This window comes from Chionomys nivalis, chromosome X, assembly GCF_950005125.1.
Source record: "Chionomys nivalis chromosome X, mChiNiv1.1, whole genome shotgun sequence".
NCBI lineage: Eukaryota > Metazoa > Chordata > Mammalia > Rodentia > Cricetidae > Chionomys > Chionomys nivalis.
In genome coordinates, this window is record NC_080112.1 from 52,768,762 (window position 1) to 52,781,876 (window position 13,115).

General features: G+C 34.8%; 1 protein-coding gene across 2 annotated transcripts in view; it reads left to right on the top strand.

The window, feature by feature from the left end:
• Dmd (dystrophin) overlaps positions 1-13,115 on the top strand; it is a 2,258,623-nt gene that overhangs the window by 765,641 nt on the left and 1,479,867 nt on the right. For both annotated transcript variants that reach the window (XM_057760244.1, XM_057760245.1), the window contains one exon: positions 2,425-2,606. In XM_057760244.1, coding sequence (XP_057616227.1) covers positions 2,425-2,606 — 182 coding nt within the window. The remainder of the gene's footprint in view (positions 1-2,424; positions 2,607-13,115) is intronic.

The following is a 13,115-nucleotide window of genomic DNA, read 5'->3' on the forward strand; positions in this document are numbered from 1 at the left end:
CTGCCCTGCCTGGTTCTCACAGCCACTAAGCCCCAAAGAAAATCACACAGAGGTCTCAATAAATTATAAAACTGATTGTCCCATTAGCTCAGGCTTCTTATTATCTCTTCTAATATATATTAACCCATTATTCTTATCTATGTTAGCCACATAGCTCAGTAACTTTTTCAGCGGGGCAGGTCACATTCTGTTTCTTCCATGGTCTGGGCAGGACTGTGGAAAGAGCTTCCTTCTTCCCAGAATACTCCTGTTCTTATTGCCCCACCTCTACTTCCTGTTTAGTTGTCCTGCCTATACTTCCTGCCTGGCTACTGGTCAATCAGTATTTATTTAAAACACGATTGACAAAATACAGACAATTCTACCACACCTCTTCCCCTTCTTTTTTTTTTTTTTAACAAAGAAAAATATCCATAGTCCATTTTGGGGGAATGTGGGCATAGTATTCCAGGCTACTTCCTGCTGGTTGGGGGCACTGATAATCTTATGGGGACCTAAAGAAAATCTAGAATTATGATCAAGTCTTGACTGTATTATCCTGTGAATCTTGATCATCTCAGGCAGCAGTCTTGAATCTGTTCTGGATGTAGAACTCAGACATCCAGGCCATCTGTTCCTACTGGAGATTTTTCAGGTGGTCTTCCTTGATCAAACCTGATTTTTCTTAACTCATAATGAATCCACAGGTTCTTATTTTCTATGGAAACAAAAGCAAAATCTCTTCTCCAATGTAACATACCTTTTGATTTCAATTTCGAAGTCAAGGTATTTTCAAAATACCTATATTGGATTAATTCAGCAGCATTTATAAGCAAATATCTTTTAGCAGCTTTTGCTCCTTCTTCAGCATTCAAACAATTCAAAGAGAGCATAATAATAAACAGTATCAAGATTCTCTGTGTATTTTTCATCATTACATGGCTTTATTTTAACGTCCATTTTCTTTTATTTTTACTTTTTGGCTTTTTGAGACAGGTTCTCTGTGTATGGTTGTCCTAGAATTCACTCTGTAGACCAGGCTGTCCTTGAACTCACAGAGATCTGCCTGTCTCTGTCTCCCCAGTGCTGAGATTAAAGGTGTGTGCTACCACACCTTGAACTCACAGAGATCTTTCTGCCTCTACCTCCCAGGCATTAGACTTAAAGCTGTGTGCCAATGAACCCAATTACTCTTTTTTATTTTAAGGACTTTAACCTCTTTCTTTACACTCCCAAACTTGCATATATTCTTAACACACTGTAAACCATTTAGAAGTTTTCTTCGTCTTTAAATCTCTCTTTACTGTATAAATCTCTCTATCTTTTTCAGACCATGTGAGTCTTTAATTTACTAACAATATGGGTGGGATTAAAGCTGTGGCTTTGACAGCTATACCCAGTCCATTCCTTAGCTTTATGAGATTCCAGCTTCATGGTGAAAGTACCGGCTGTAGCCATATTTATTGCCACAACTCTGTTATGTTTCAAGGTCCCTGCCAACAAGCAAGCTGCAGCAGTGTGCTCAAAAACCACACTTAAATGCTCCCTAGTTGGACTGCCTGCCTGAAAGAGTCAGAGTTTGCCCTGGCAAGATGGCTTAGAAAGCCATCATTTTAAAACAGCATAGCTTTTTTTCCTGCTATCACTGAAAACCAACAAGCATGCAGTCAGCTTTTATCAACACCATTTAAGTGTCTTGTGGCAGGACCTATTAAGGAGCTGCAGAGTTTTGCCTCTCTTAAATGAGAGCGCTGGCCTCTAGCAAGCAGAGCAGATCCAAGAAATTGCTGCTACCAAGAAGCCACACTTTACTCCATTCTTTTCTGTCTAGAATTACTTCCCAAATTCTCTCAGGTTTTATGTGGATGCAGTAGTCCATGTGCGTGCCATTCTGTAGCAAGAGGGCCTGTTTGTTGGGATTTCTGTCTTGTCCAGTTCTCGCAGCCAGTAAGCACCAAATAAAATTACACAGAGGTCTCCATAAGCTATAAAACTAATTAGCCCATTAGTTCAGGCTTCTTATTAACTCTTGTAATGTATATTAACCCATTATTCTTATCTATGTTAGCCACATGGCTCGGTACCTTTTTCAGCAGAGCAGATCACATCCTGCTTCCTCCGTGGTCTAGGCAGGACTGTGGAAAGAACTTCCTTCTTCCCAGAATACTCCTGTTCTCATTGCCCCACCTCTACTTCCTGTTTAGTTGTCCCGCCTATACTTCTTGACTGGCAACTAGCCAATCAGTGCTTATTTAAAACATGATTGACAGAATACAGACAATTCTCCCACACCACATATTTAAAGTGATTCAAAATTCCATGATATAAAAATGAAGATATACTTAATGAGAATATACATTTATGGGATGCAGGTTTAAAATTGCGAACAAATTCTCAATGATTTCTTCAAGTGTTGTTTATAATCATCAACTTCTTTTTTGTCAGGGTTTCATGATGGATTTGACATCCCATCAAGGACGTGTCGGTAATGTTCTACAGTTAGGAAGTCGAATCATTGGAAAAGGAAAATTATCAGAAGATGAGGAAACTGAAGTGCAAGAACAAATGAATCTCTTAAATTCAAGATGGGAGTGCCTCAGGGTAGCTAGCATGGAAAAACAAAGCAAGTAAGTTGTGTGTGTGTGTTTGTGCATGTGTGTGTGTTGAACATAGCAACATATATATATTAGGCAAGGACTTTAACTTTGAGCAATATCTTTAGCATTTTGTATTTTGAGACAGGGTCTGGACCCAACTTCCAAAGATAGCCTTGAACTTATTATGAAGCCAAATTTGATGTTGCAGTTGCAATCTTTTGCCTCAACCTTCAGAGTAACTAGTATTATAAGTGTGATCCTTTATAAACTACTTCCATGTGAATCCTTATTGGTTTATAATAAACAATAATTTCAGTATTACATGCCTGAAATATTAGCTAATTAGAAGGCCAAGGCAGGTGGTGATCATCAGCAATATACTGACATCCTGTCATTGAAAAAATACATTTTTATATAGCTATTTATTTTCATTTTATGTGTATGAGTGTTTGTTTGTATGAGTGTATGTGCAACCAGTATATACTTAATGCCTTCAGAGTGCAGAAGAGGACATCAGAACCTCTAGAACTAGAATTACAGATGTTTCTAAACTGCCATAGGGATCCTTCAATCTGAACCCTAGTACCATGTAAGAGTAGCAGCAAGTTCTCTTAAGTTAACCACTGATCCATTAGGGGTGTCAAGGACTGTGAAGGTCCATTTAAAAAAAAAAACTGGGAAGTTTTAGGTTTTTTGCTATAATTTTGATATAGTTTGATACCTTAATCTGATTCTCAATCTAAGGCATATAAGACTTTTCAATTTTGTCTTGTATTCTGAGATGTTATAGCTGTATTTTTCATGTCTTCACTGTAATGGTATACACTTTAGCAAGTGTAGTACAGATGCTGAGTAGGTAGATTACTATCTACATAACTAAGCTTTGCAGAATTGTCAAAATTTTATCTATTTAATATTTTAACACTTTCTACAAAAGTTACAGTATGAATGGAGAAGCCATGAAACCACATGAAAACTCATGTGCATAAAATCCTTGATGAGAAATGGGTGACAGGAACCTTCTCTTCTAAAGCATCACTCAAAGCATTACTCATCTATTCATGAATATACTCATGGAGACAAGTTTCTCAATTGTGTGTGAAAAATTCTCATTCAAACACAGTGTGGCTGTGAATCAGTTTAAGAATATATCTGACTTATTGAAAAAAAGATATTTTAAGAAATTTCTGAAAATGGTCTATTTCTTACAAAAGAAACAAGCAGAGTTCATCGTTCTGCGTGTGTTGCTCTGATTTATATTGTTTGGTGTGTGTATCCATGTAGAGCCTAGAGACACAAGCTAGATTTATATTTAAATGGCAAGAAATGAAGTGCCAATGGTAGATTTGAATATATTAAGATAAGGAAATTGTCCCACTGCCTTAAGTTTACTTAGCTATTGTTTATGAAGTTTTAAAGCCTTAAAATAGAACCATGAAACTTGTTAAATATGCTGGGAGAACTGCTGTGCCAGTACTAAATTAAGGTGTGGCAACAGGGAGGTAGAAAACATATTTTGTGCTCAATTTCTTTGAAAGAATAAGTAAGACATAAATTATAATAGAAAATTTCACAACTATATATTCCAAGCTAGAATATAGTCAGAATATATTAATATCTACACATTGACAATGATTTCCCTGTTGTTATCAGTGTAATTATTTTAATGAACACTAGCAGTAAAAGTTATCGTCAACCCAGCTATCCCTAAATTCCCACAGGAAAATATTTTATTCCATATATTTGTCACCATAAGTTATAGGACAGACAGCTGTCAAATTTTAGTCAGATGTCGACAGTTTGTAGGGTAGGGATCCTATTTGCAACATAACCATGGGAGCCTCAAAAACTTGATTATCTAAAAAAGCCACCCTCATATGCACCACCCTCCCTATAGTCACATGCATCTTCTTTTTCTAAATAATTCCTTTTTTTTCAAGAAGAAAACAATGTGATATATGCTACTTGTAATAACTAATTAATTATACTTTGAGACTGACTTGCAAGAAAATATAAATTCAACCTAGATTTAAAATTCCATGTATTTTATTATACCATTTACAAAAATGTTCATTTGCATCCTTCTAGATGATTTGAATCCTAAAATGACAACAATTCTCCCAAGCTATAATTAGTAACAAGAACAACAGCAAAAAAAGCATTATTTAAATTTTAGAGAATATTTTAGGGGTTTTGTTTTGTACATCTTTTTAGATAATTATAAAAAAGGCAAGGTTGACTCCCAATTTTCTGAGAAACTGCCACACTGATTGGATATTTTCTTTTGTGATTCCTCTCCTTCCAAATCTCAACTTTGATGGCAGTAAATCAACTCTGTGAAAGCTACACAACAATATTGTTAAGACATAAGGTAATAAAGCATTTAATAATCACTAATCTGATAATTTTTCTGAACACATCTCTAAAAGCACTTTTTGGGATTCAAAGAAAAAAACAAAGTGCCACTGATTTTAAAATGAAACAGGATACTGCATGCTGACATGCTTGAGCTAGAAATCTGTTGAAAAATGAGCTAAATGATCTTTGTTTTGTTTGGGTTTTGTACCGTATAATACCCCGAGGATAGTAGGAGGCAAGGAATAGAAAGGAAGAAGAAAAAAACAAAACTTCCAACTGTGGAAGCACAAAAAGACAACTGGCATGGGGACAACAGAAGATTTTCTTCTCTGTGTATAAACTAATTAATTTTATTGAAAAAAAAAGCAACCTGTAGAGAGCAGAGGAGATTTACTGATATTTCCAGGAGGAATAATAAAGATAAGCACAGCAAGTTCCATAAGCTTCTATGATAATTGTGATTATGACATGCAGGGGAAAAAAAACAAAACCTTTGTGATAGTTAAGGGAAAGTGAAAGCAAGCCAGTAAGGGGACCAAGAGAAGTTATGTCACGGTTAACATCATGAGCAGGAGGAGAGATATGAATGGTATCTGCATTAAACATAAGGAATAAAATAAAAGTTATTATAAATTACCATAAGTACTTTTAATGGAGAGAAAATATGTCTTTACAAATACTGGACATATTTCTGACCAATTAATTAACATATTGCATATTTAATGAGATTATACATACAGATGTAATCCTTAAATTGAATTTTCAAGCAGTGAACATCATAACATACATGATGGCAAACTCCTTGTTTTCATTGCATTTAGTATTTATTTATTTACTATACATTCTGTCTTCAGATTTATATCAATTTGGAAAGAACAAATATTTTAATTTCCTTTAAAGTTTAAAAACTTTGTTGCTAATGTTGCATTCAATCCCTGCAAGTTAATGATTTCTTCCACAGGTGATTACTGAAATAGAAAGATTCTGAAAAAGCAAGAATTTGTAATAGGGATAATATCTGATAATCAATAACTTGTTGGTTGAATTATAAATAAGTCTCTAACACATGTTAATATCAAATGAGGTCAAGTACATGTGACCATGATGTTGTTTTTCTAACAATAATGAAAACAATGTAGACTAATGGGTCAAAATATGGACATACATGATTATACTATTATAAAGTATGCCACTCATAGAGTTTTAATTATAAACAGAAAATTGGAATCTCTAGAATATATATGAACTAGAGTATAGCATTTTTGGAAAAATGCTTTCCTCTGAAGATAAATAACACTAATTATCAAACTAAGTTTTTTCATGCATTTATCCATCTAAATGACAACTCTGTCTTATGAATATGAAGTCATATATTGTCATGTGATGCTGACAGATGATTGAAAAGGAAAAGAAGGCATGGGGTGTATTCAGAGTGAAACATACTTTTTATTTCAAAACAAGGGATACTTTTCAGATCGAAGGTTATTTACAAATACTAAGCAAAGAATTGTGGGGTACAAGCCATACAAATAGCTCAGTCACTGGGAAAAAAAACACAAGGAGAAATGTTCCAAGGTAGAAGGAAATTAGGTGTAGAAGAGAAACGTGTCTGTTTGACCTGCGGTAAATTGATTGTACTCTGACTTATAATTAGTACAAATTCATGTTAAATTAACATGCTGATCAAGATAATCAGGTCTAGTAGAGGTAGATTGCTTTATAAATTAACTCTGAATTTAACTCTTATATATCTGAATTTTATACATATATTTCACGCTTAATTGACATTTAAGTTATATTAATCACCTGCTTAAGAATTATTTATCATATATTCACTTATGCCAAACATTTTACCACACCTTCCATACTGGTGAAGTTATCCACCAAGATGGGTTTCTATTATTATATAAGTAAGTATGATTGTAGAGTGTCAATAATACACATACCTGTAGAAGAATGTTTAAATTTAAATTTTAAAAATTACAGTCATATTTTTTTATAATTTATTTATTTTACATCCCAATCAGAGTTTCCTTCTCTTCCTCTCCTCCCATTCTCTCTCCCTACCCCCTATATTCGCATCCACAAATCCACTCCTCCATTTCTGTTTCAGAAGGACAGGTGTCCCATGAGTATGAACATAACATGGCATATCATGTTGCTGTAAGACTAAGCACCTCCCCCTGTCTTCAAGTTGGGCAAGGTAACCTAGTATGAGTAGTAGGGTTTTAAGAATCATATAAAGAGTTGGAGACGGCCTCTGTTCCCACTGTTAGGAGTCCCACAAGATGACAAAGCTACACAACAGTAAGATACATGTAGAGTGCCCAGGTCAGTCCTATGCAGGCCCCCTGGTTGCCAGTTTTGTCTCTGTGAGGCCCTATGAGCACAGTTTAGTTGGTTCTGTGCTTTTTCTTGTGGTTCTCTTGCCCTCTCTGGATCCTCCAATTCTTTGCTCCCCTCTTCTTCAATATTCCCTGAGCTCTGACTAATGTTTGGCTGTTGGTGTGCAACTGTTTCCATTCGTTATTGGATGAACGCCCTCTTATGACAACTGGACTAGACACCAATCTATGAATATAGCAAAATATCATTAGGCATCATCACATTGTCATTTTCCCCTCTAGTCACGTTAGGTTCTATCCTAGGTCTCTGGGTCATGCAGCCTGTAAGTCCTGGTGAGAGGCATGTCAATGGTGGCTTAATTTTTCTGGCATGAGTTTTAGACTACACTGGTAATTGATTGGCCACTCCCTCAATCTCTAGATCACTCTTACCCCAGCATAGCCCATAGGCAGGAAGACTGTAGTTCAAAGGTTATTTGACTGAATTGGCGTCCCAGTCTCTGCACTTGTATTGCCTAGTCACAGGAGAAGAAGGCCAGTTCAGGCTACATGCCTGCTATTGCTAGGAAATTTAGCTTGGGTCATCCTTGTAGACTCTTGGGAGATTCCCTTGTTCCAGGGTTTGGAACTAACCCCTAAATGCCCCCCTTTTTCCAGTCATCTCTTTCAGTGCTTTCCTCCTCCATCTCCCCAACCTGATCACTTATTTTCCCATTCCCACTCACCTGCAGTTCACTCACAAAATATCTGAATAGTTTCTGTGTTTTGTAGTTGCATCTACAAATTTGCTGATCTACTTTGTGTTTAATCGGGAAGACTGCATTGCTCCTTTACTATCGGACGCCATGGAAATATACAGCATATGGCAACTGATGATTCAGGTGTCGACCTACTTTATTTCTTCCCTGGAATAGCTTTGGGTGTTTTCCCACTGCTTGTGTTTTTGTCTCATGAAAATATTCCATCTGCTGGTCGCATATATCTGTGGGTGGTCAAGAGGATGCGATGACTTTTTGTTTAGCTATATAGTTTTGAAATATAGAATATATACTGAGACATGCTTCATAACTGGATCTATTTGTCCCACAAAGACTCTGGACACTTCACAGCCTGCCTTGTTCTTTTGCTCAGACTAACTGCACGTAATTAGCTGTCTTTCACCTCAGAGCAAGTTGAAATAAGACTAAAGGATTTTTGTAAATAGATCATAAGTTTGAAACCTTACAGCTATGTACAAGGTCAGAGCCACAGATGTCCAACCAAGGTTACTAAGGAAAGTATGTCAATTCCTTGCTTGCCAATCTACTAACAATAGAACTATGTTTCCAAGTTTTTCTTGGGCACTGTGCCCCCCACCAATCTGGTCGTGGTCTAGCTCCTCTGTCCTTGGGATCTTATATTGCCATGGCAATGGCTCAGTTCCCTATTTGTGTACCCTAGAAATGTGATTTTGACGAATGAGAAGGCAACTATTATGATTTATTTGTCACTTCAAGGATCCTGAAAAATAAAGGTTCTTAGAATAGAAGAAATCTGAAGGTGCACTGAAGTTGGAACTCAGAGACCTCTGATAAGATCCCATAATGTATTTGGATAAGAATCTTTCAAAGCTCCTTTATTATGTTACTGCTACTGTTTGAACTTCCGTTTTCAAAATGTAAATGAATTTGTTTACATTGTATCTTTAATCTTGCTCTGGATATTAAATGATTATTAGTTTCTTTACAAAATTATTCTACGTATTTTTCTTTTAATTTTATTTTGTTTGAGTATGTCCTCCATGAATATAATCCTTTGATCACATTGAGCTATCATTCTTTCCCTTCACACTTCCTTCTGTATTCTAGCCATGTTTTCTTCCCAACTTCACATACAGTTTTAAAAATCCAGTTAGTTTGCCAGAACATATATAGGTATAGAGCTATCCAGTAGAACATAGGCAACTTATCAGTGACTGCATCTAAAGAAAATGGGTTTTCTCCCAATGGGCAATGGCTTCTCAGGTAGGGGTGGGATATTGTGAGCCACTCCCATATCCATACTGGAATTTTTACTGGCTTGATCTTATAGAGATTTTGTACATACAGTCATAGCCACTGTGACCTCATATGTGCAATGGCCCTCACATGGCCAGAAACCACTGTTTCATGACTACTACCTCTACTACCTCTGGCCCCTATATTTCTAACTCCTCATCTGGTATGATCCTTGAATCTTAGGGAGAGGGATTACAGGCATTAAATAATTGCCAAGCAGGACATATAGGATCATAAAATGTGTCAAAGAATTAAAAACTGATATGTTATTTTGCTCTCAAAATCCTATAAAAATAAAAAAACCCTCTATTTCTCATATACCATTATCTGGGAAAACAAATTTAGTATAGTTTTAGTGTAGTGTTTAGGTTGGAAAGGGAATGGTGTAGGTAGATTCTTTTTTTTTTTTTTTTTTTTTTTTTTTGGTTTTTCGAGACAGGGTTTCTCTGTGGTTTTGGAGCCTGTCCTGGAACTAGCTCTTGTAGACCAGGCTGGTCTCGAACTCACAGAGATCCGCCTGCCTCTGCCTCCCAAGTGCTGGGATTAAAGGCGTGCGCCACCACCGCTCGGCCGGTAGATTCTTTTATAAATATCTATAGTAAGATTGTACACTAAACAGTAGACCATTTAAATAATGAAATATAATGGCAAGTATCAAAATTAGCAGTACTGTTGAGGACTATAAGTGGCTTGGTCTCCATTTTTTCCCTAGTTCAAAACTGTTGTGTAGTCATTGGTGCAAAAGGTATTACCAAAAGGGGAGGTAGAGTATCAGTTTTTGAAGGAAAAGACTCTTCATATGATTTTTAGGGTAGCACTTCCTTATTTAATTCCCAAACAGAAACTCCCATAGTAGTGCTCTCTAAAGAGGGCTATCTTCCTGGGTCATGCATTGCTTATAGATTTTATAAAGGATGCCAAGGACTTGAAATGAAGATAATCTGCTTATTAAAATGAGAAAGTATGAGAGGACAGTAGGCACACTTTCAGAAATTGAAAAATGGTAGCAGAAGGATAGTGGTGCCACCTGTAGTACTGGTAATGGTGACATAATAGGAATAACAATGATGGTGGTTATCTTATAAAATTTATAGACATCACTTGCATCTGGATGCTCATTTTGAAGGACATATTCTTGGGGCATTCATTGTGCTTTAATGAATATTATAAATCATAGTAGATTAAAATAGTGCTATGCATAACATGACCTATTTATTACTAATATGCAACAAGAAAATCTATGTCTAAATTTGTATATTATTAATACATTTATTTTTAAAGTTCAAATTTTTTTTTCTTATTTTAAAGTACTGTTTGCCTGCTTGAACTTAAAACGTACCATGTTTTCTGATTGCTACACATTAAATTCTCTACCTCTTTTACATATGTGGTCATTTATAGCATAGCCATAGTTTTTAAGGCAAAATAAGTTTCAAAGTGTATTATAGTTAGTATCATAAGTAAAGTTCATGCTAAGGAATTATAATTTCCACTTTAATGAAGAGATCGTACAATCCCTGTTAATACCAACTTCTTTGTAAAATCAAACCACATGACTTCTGTTTCTATTTTTCATCATTATAAGAAGTATCATAGAAAAATTGGGAATATATATCCATATCTATATCTATATATGCATTCAGACAAACAGTCATATACAAACAGACACATACACAATACAGATACTAGATATTATGACAGCAAAGCAGGCTGTGACAGGAAAATCAGCTGAGTTCCCTCTTTTCCATTTCTACTTGTTTGCCCTGCCCAATGACTCAAGAAATACTTTGTTATGCTATTTTCTAAGTTTAAGGGATGCTACCCTGATCTTAAGTGTATAGCAGTCTAGGAATTTTTAATTTCCATTTTATGGAAAGTATTATAAATAATAAATGGTACATCTTTTTAGTAATCATTGCCTATTTTCATGATACTTACAGAATTTGTCTAACTTTACAGATATCCATTATAAAATTATTTGAAATATATAGCGCTCTAACCATTTGTATTATATTTTACAAAAGAAAATATATAGACTTGATAAATCATGGAGTAGTTCAATTCAAAATTGTGAAGATCAAGCATTTATGAGGGCAGCTTCTATGGGAATTTCCTGAAGTTCATGATTATCTTCCTATATATGGTTCTTTCTTTTCCATATATAGTTCTTAGGAAAGAAATACAGCCAGTAAAATGATGTGACATATTCTGAATTTATAGATTAGAAAAAAACCACCAGTGATGTTCAATTGTTATGTATTACATGTGAGACATCATCCCATAGTTTAAGCTGACAACAAAACCTAAAGACACTGATTTTTTTATTGCATGCTTTGCTTTCAAATAAATGCCATTTAGTGACTGAAATCATACTAATGAAATTGAAAATTTATTTACTAACAAATGATACCTTGAAAATTTTAGCAAAATAGTTGTATTGGGTAGATTATATAGTCTTAATTTTAGCTAAACATTTACTTACATGCAACTAGAAGCTCATAGAATACTTTCTTATGCTTAAAGTATACTTAAGTTACCCATTTGTCAGTTATTCTCTTCATTGTCTACTAGGAAATTTATCAAATGAGATGTTTCACTTTGGATTTTATTTATATTATCGTAAAGTTGAACTAGTATAATTCATGTCATTAATGATTCAGGATACAAAGATATGGATTAGAAGTCTGACAAAATTTTTCAAACATGGTTCAACCTTACACTTTAACAGTGCAATCAGAATTTGTGATGTCTTCAGCCAGAGACTCTAATCAACAACCAGCACTGAAAATAACCTTCTTGTTCTCAGGGTAGTCACTTACACCATTTAGACTTCAACCACTGGACCCCACAAATGGCCATATTTGAAAGACTAAAATCACTGTTGGGTATAAGAACTAACATAAACCACATGCATGGAGACAGGTGATTTATGAAACCTCATATTTATTTATGTCTATCTACCTATAAACTGCTTATACTATAGAAGACAACATTTACAAAACAGGAAATTTAACTACTTACCATTTGACTTTGAGATATACTTATACCTTGAACAGCAAATTATATTAACCATATGTCTGACAATAGAAATATTCTTGAAATCAATCTTATTGATGCATGTCATTATACTAGCCATATTATCAGGGAAACAAAGTATTTCAGGCAGTAGCCACATGTGGAAATTCAACATATATAAATTAATGAATATAATATACCACATTAACAGACTGAAAAACAAAACTCAAGCAATAATATCACTAGATTCAGAAAAGACTTCTACTAGGTCAAACATCACTTCATGATAAAGTCTTAGAGAGATTAGGGACATACCTCACCACAATAAAGGCAATTTATAGTCTGTGTTTAATGATCTAAAGGGTTGAATGATGTTTGCACCAATTCAAACTATCGAATTCTTAACAGGCTTTCAATATTGTCAGGATTATCTTTTGGCCTTCATAAATTTATCATATTGATAATATATTCTTAGATATATGTGCTCAATCTTTTTGTGAATTCAACTTCACTTTCTAAATGACAACTTAAAAAAAAATGAAAGTGAGGGTAATGAAAACTCTTTTCTGTGAGTGATAGATTTTCACTTTGTAAATTTGACAGTTTTTTCAAATAGATCCCTATCTTTAGAATGTTACTTGAAAATATAAAAACGTCTCATTACAATCATGCCTTTAGTTGGTCCATATTGTAATTTCCAGGGGCAAAGAATTCAAATATTAACAGTTTTATATGGTTCAAATTAATAAAAATGTTTTGCTTATAATAGAGTGAAATGATTCAAG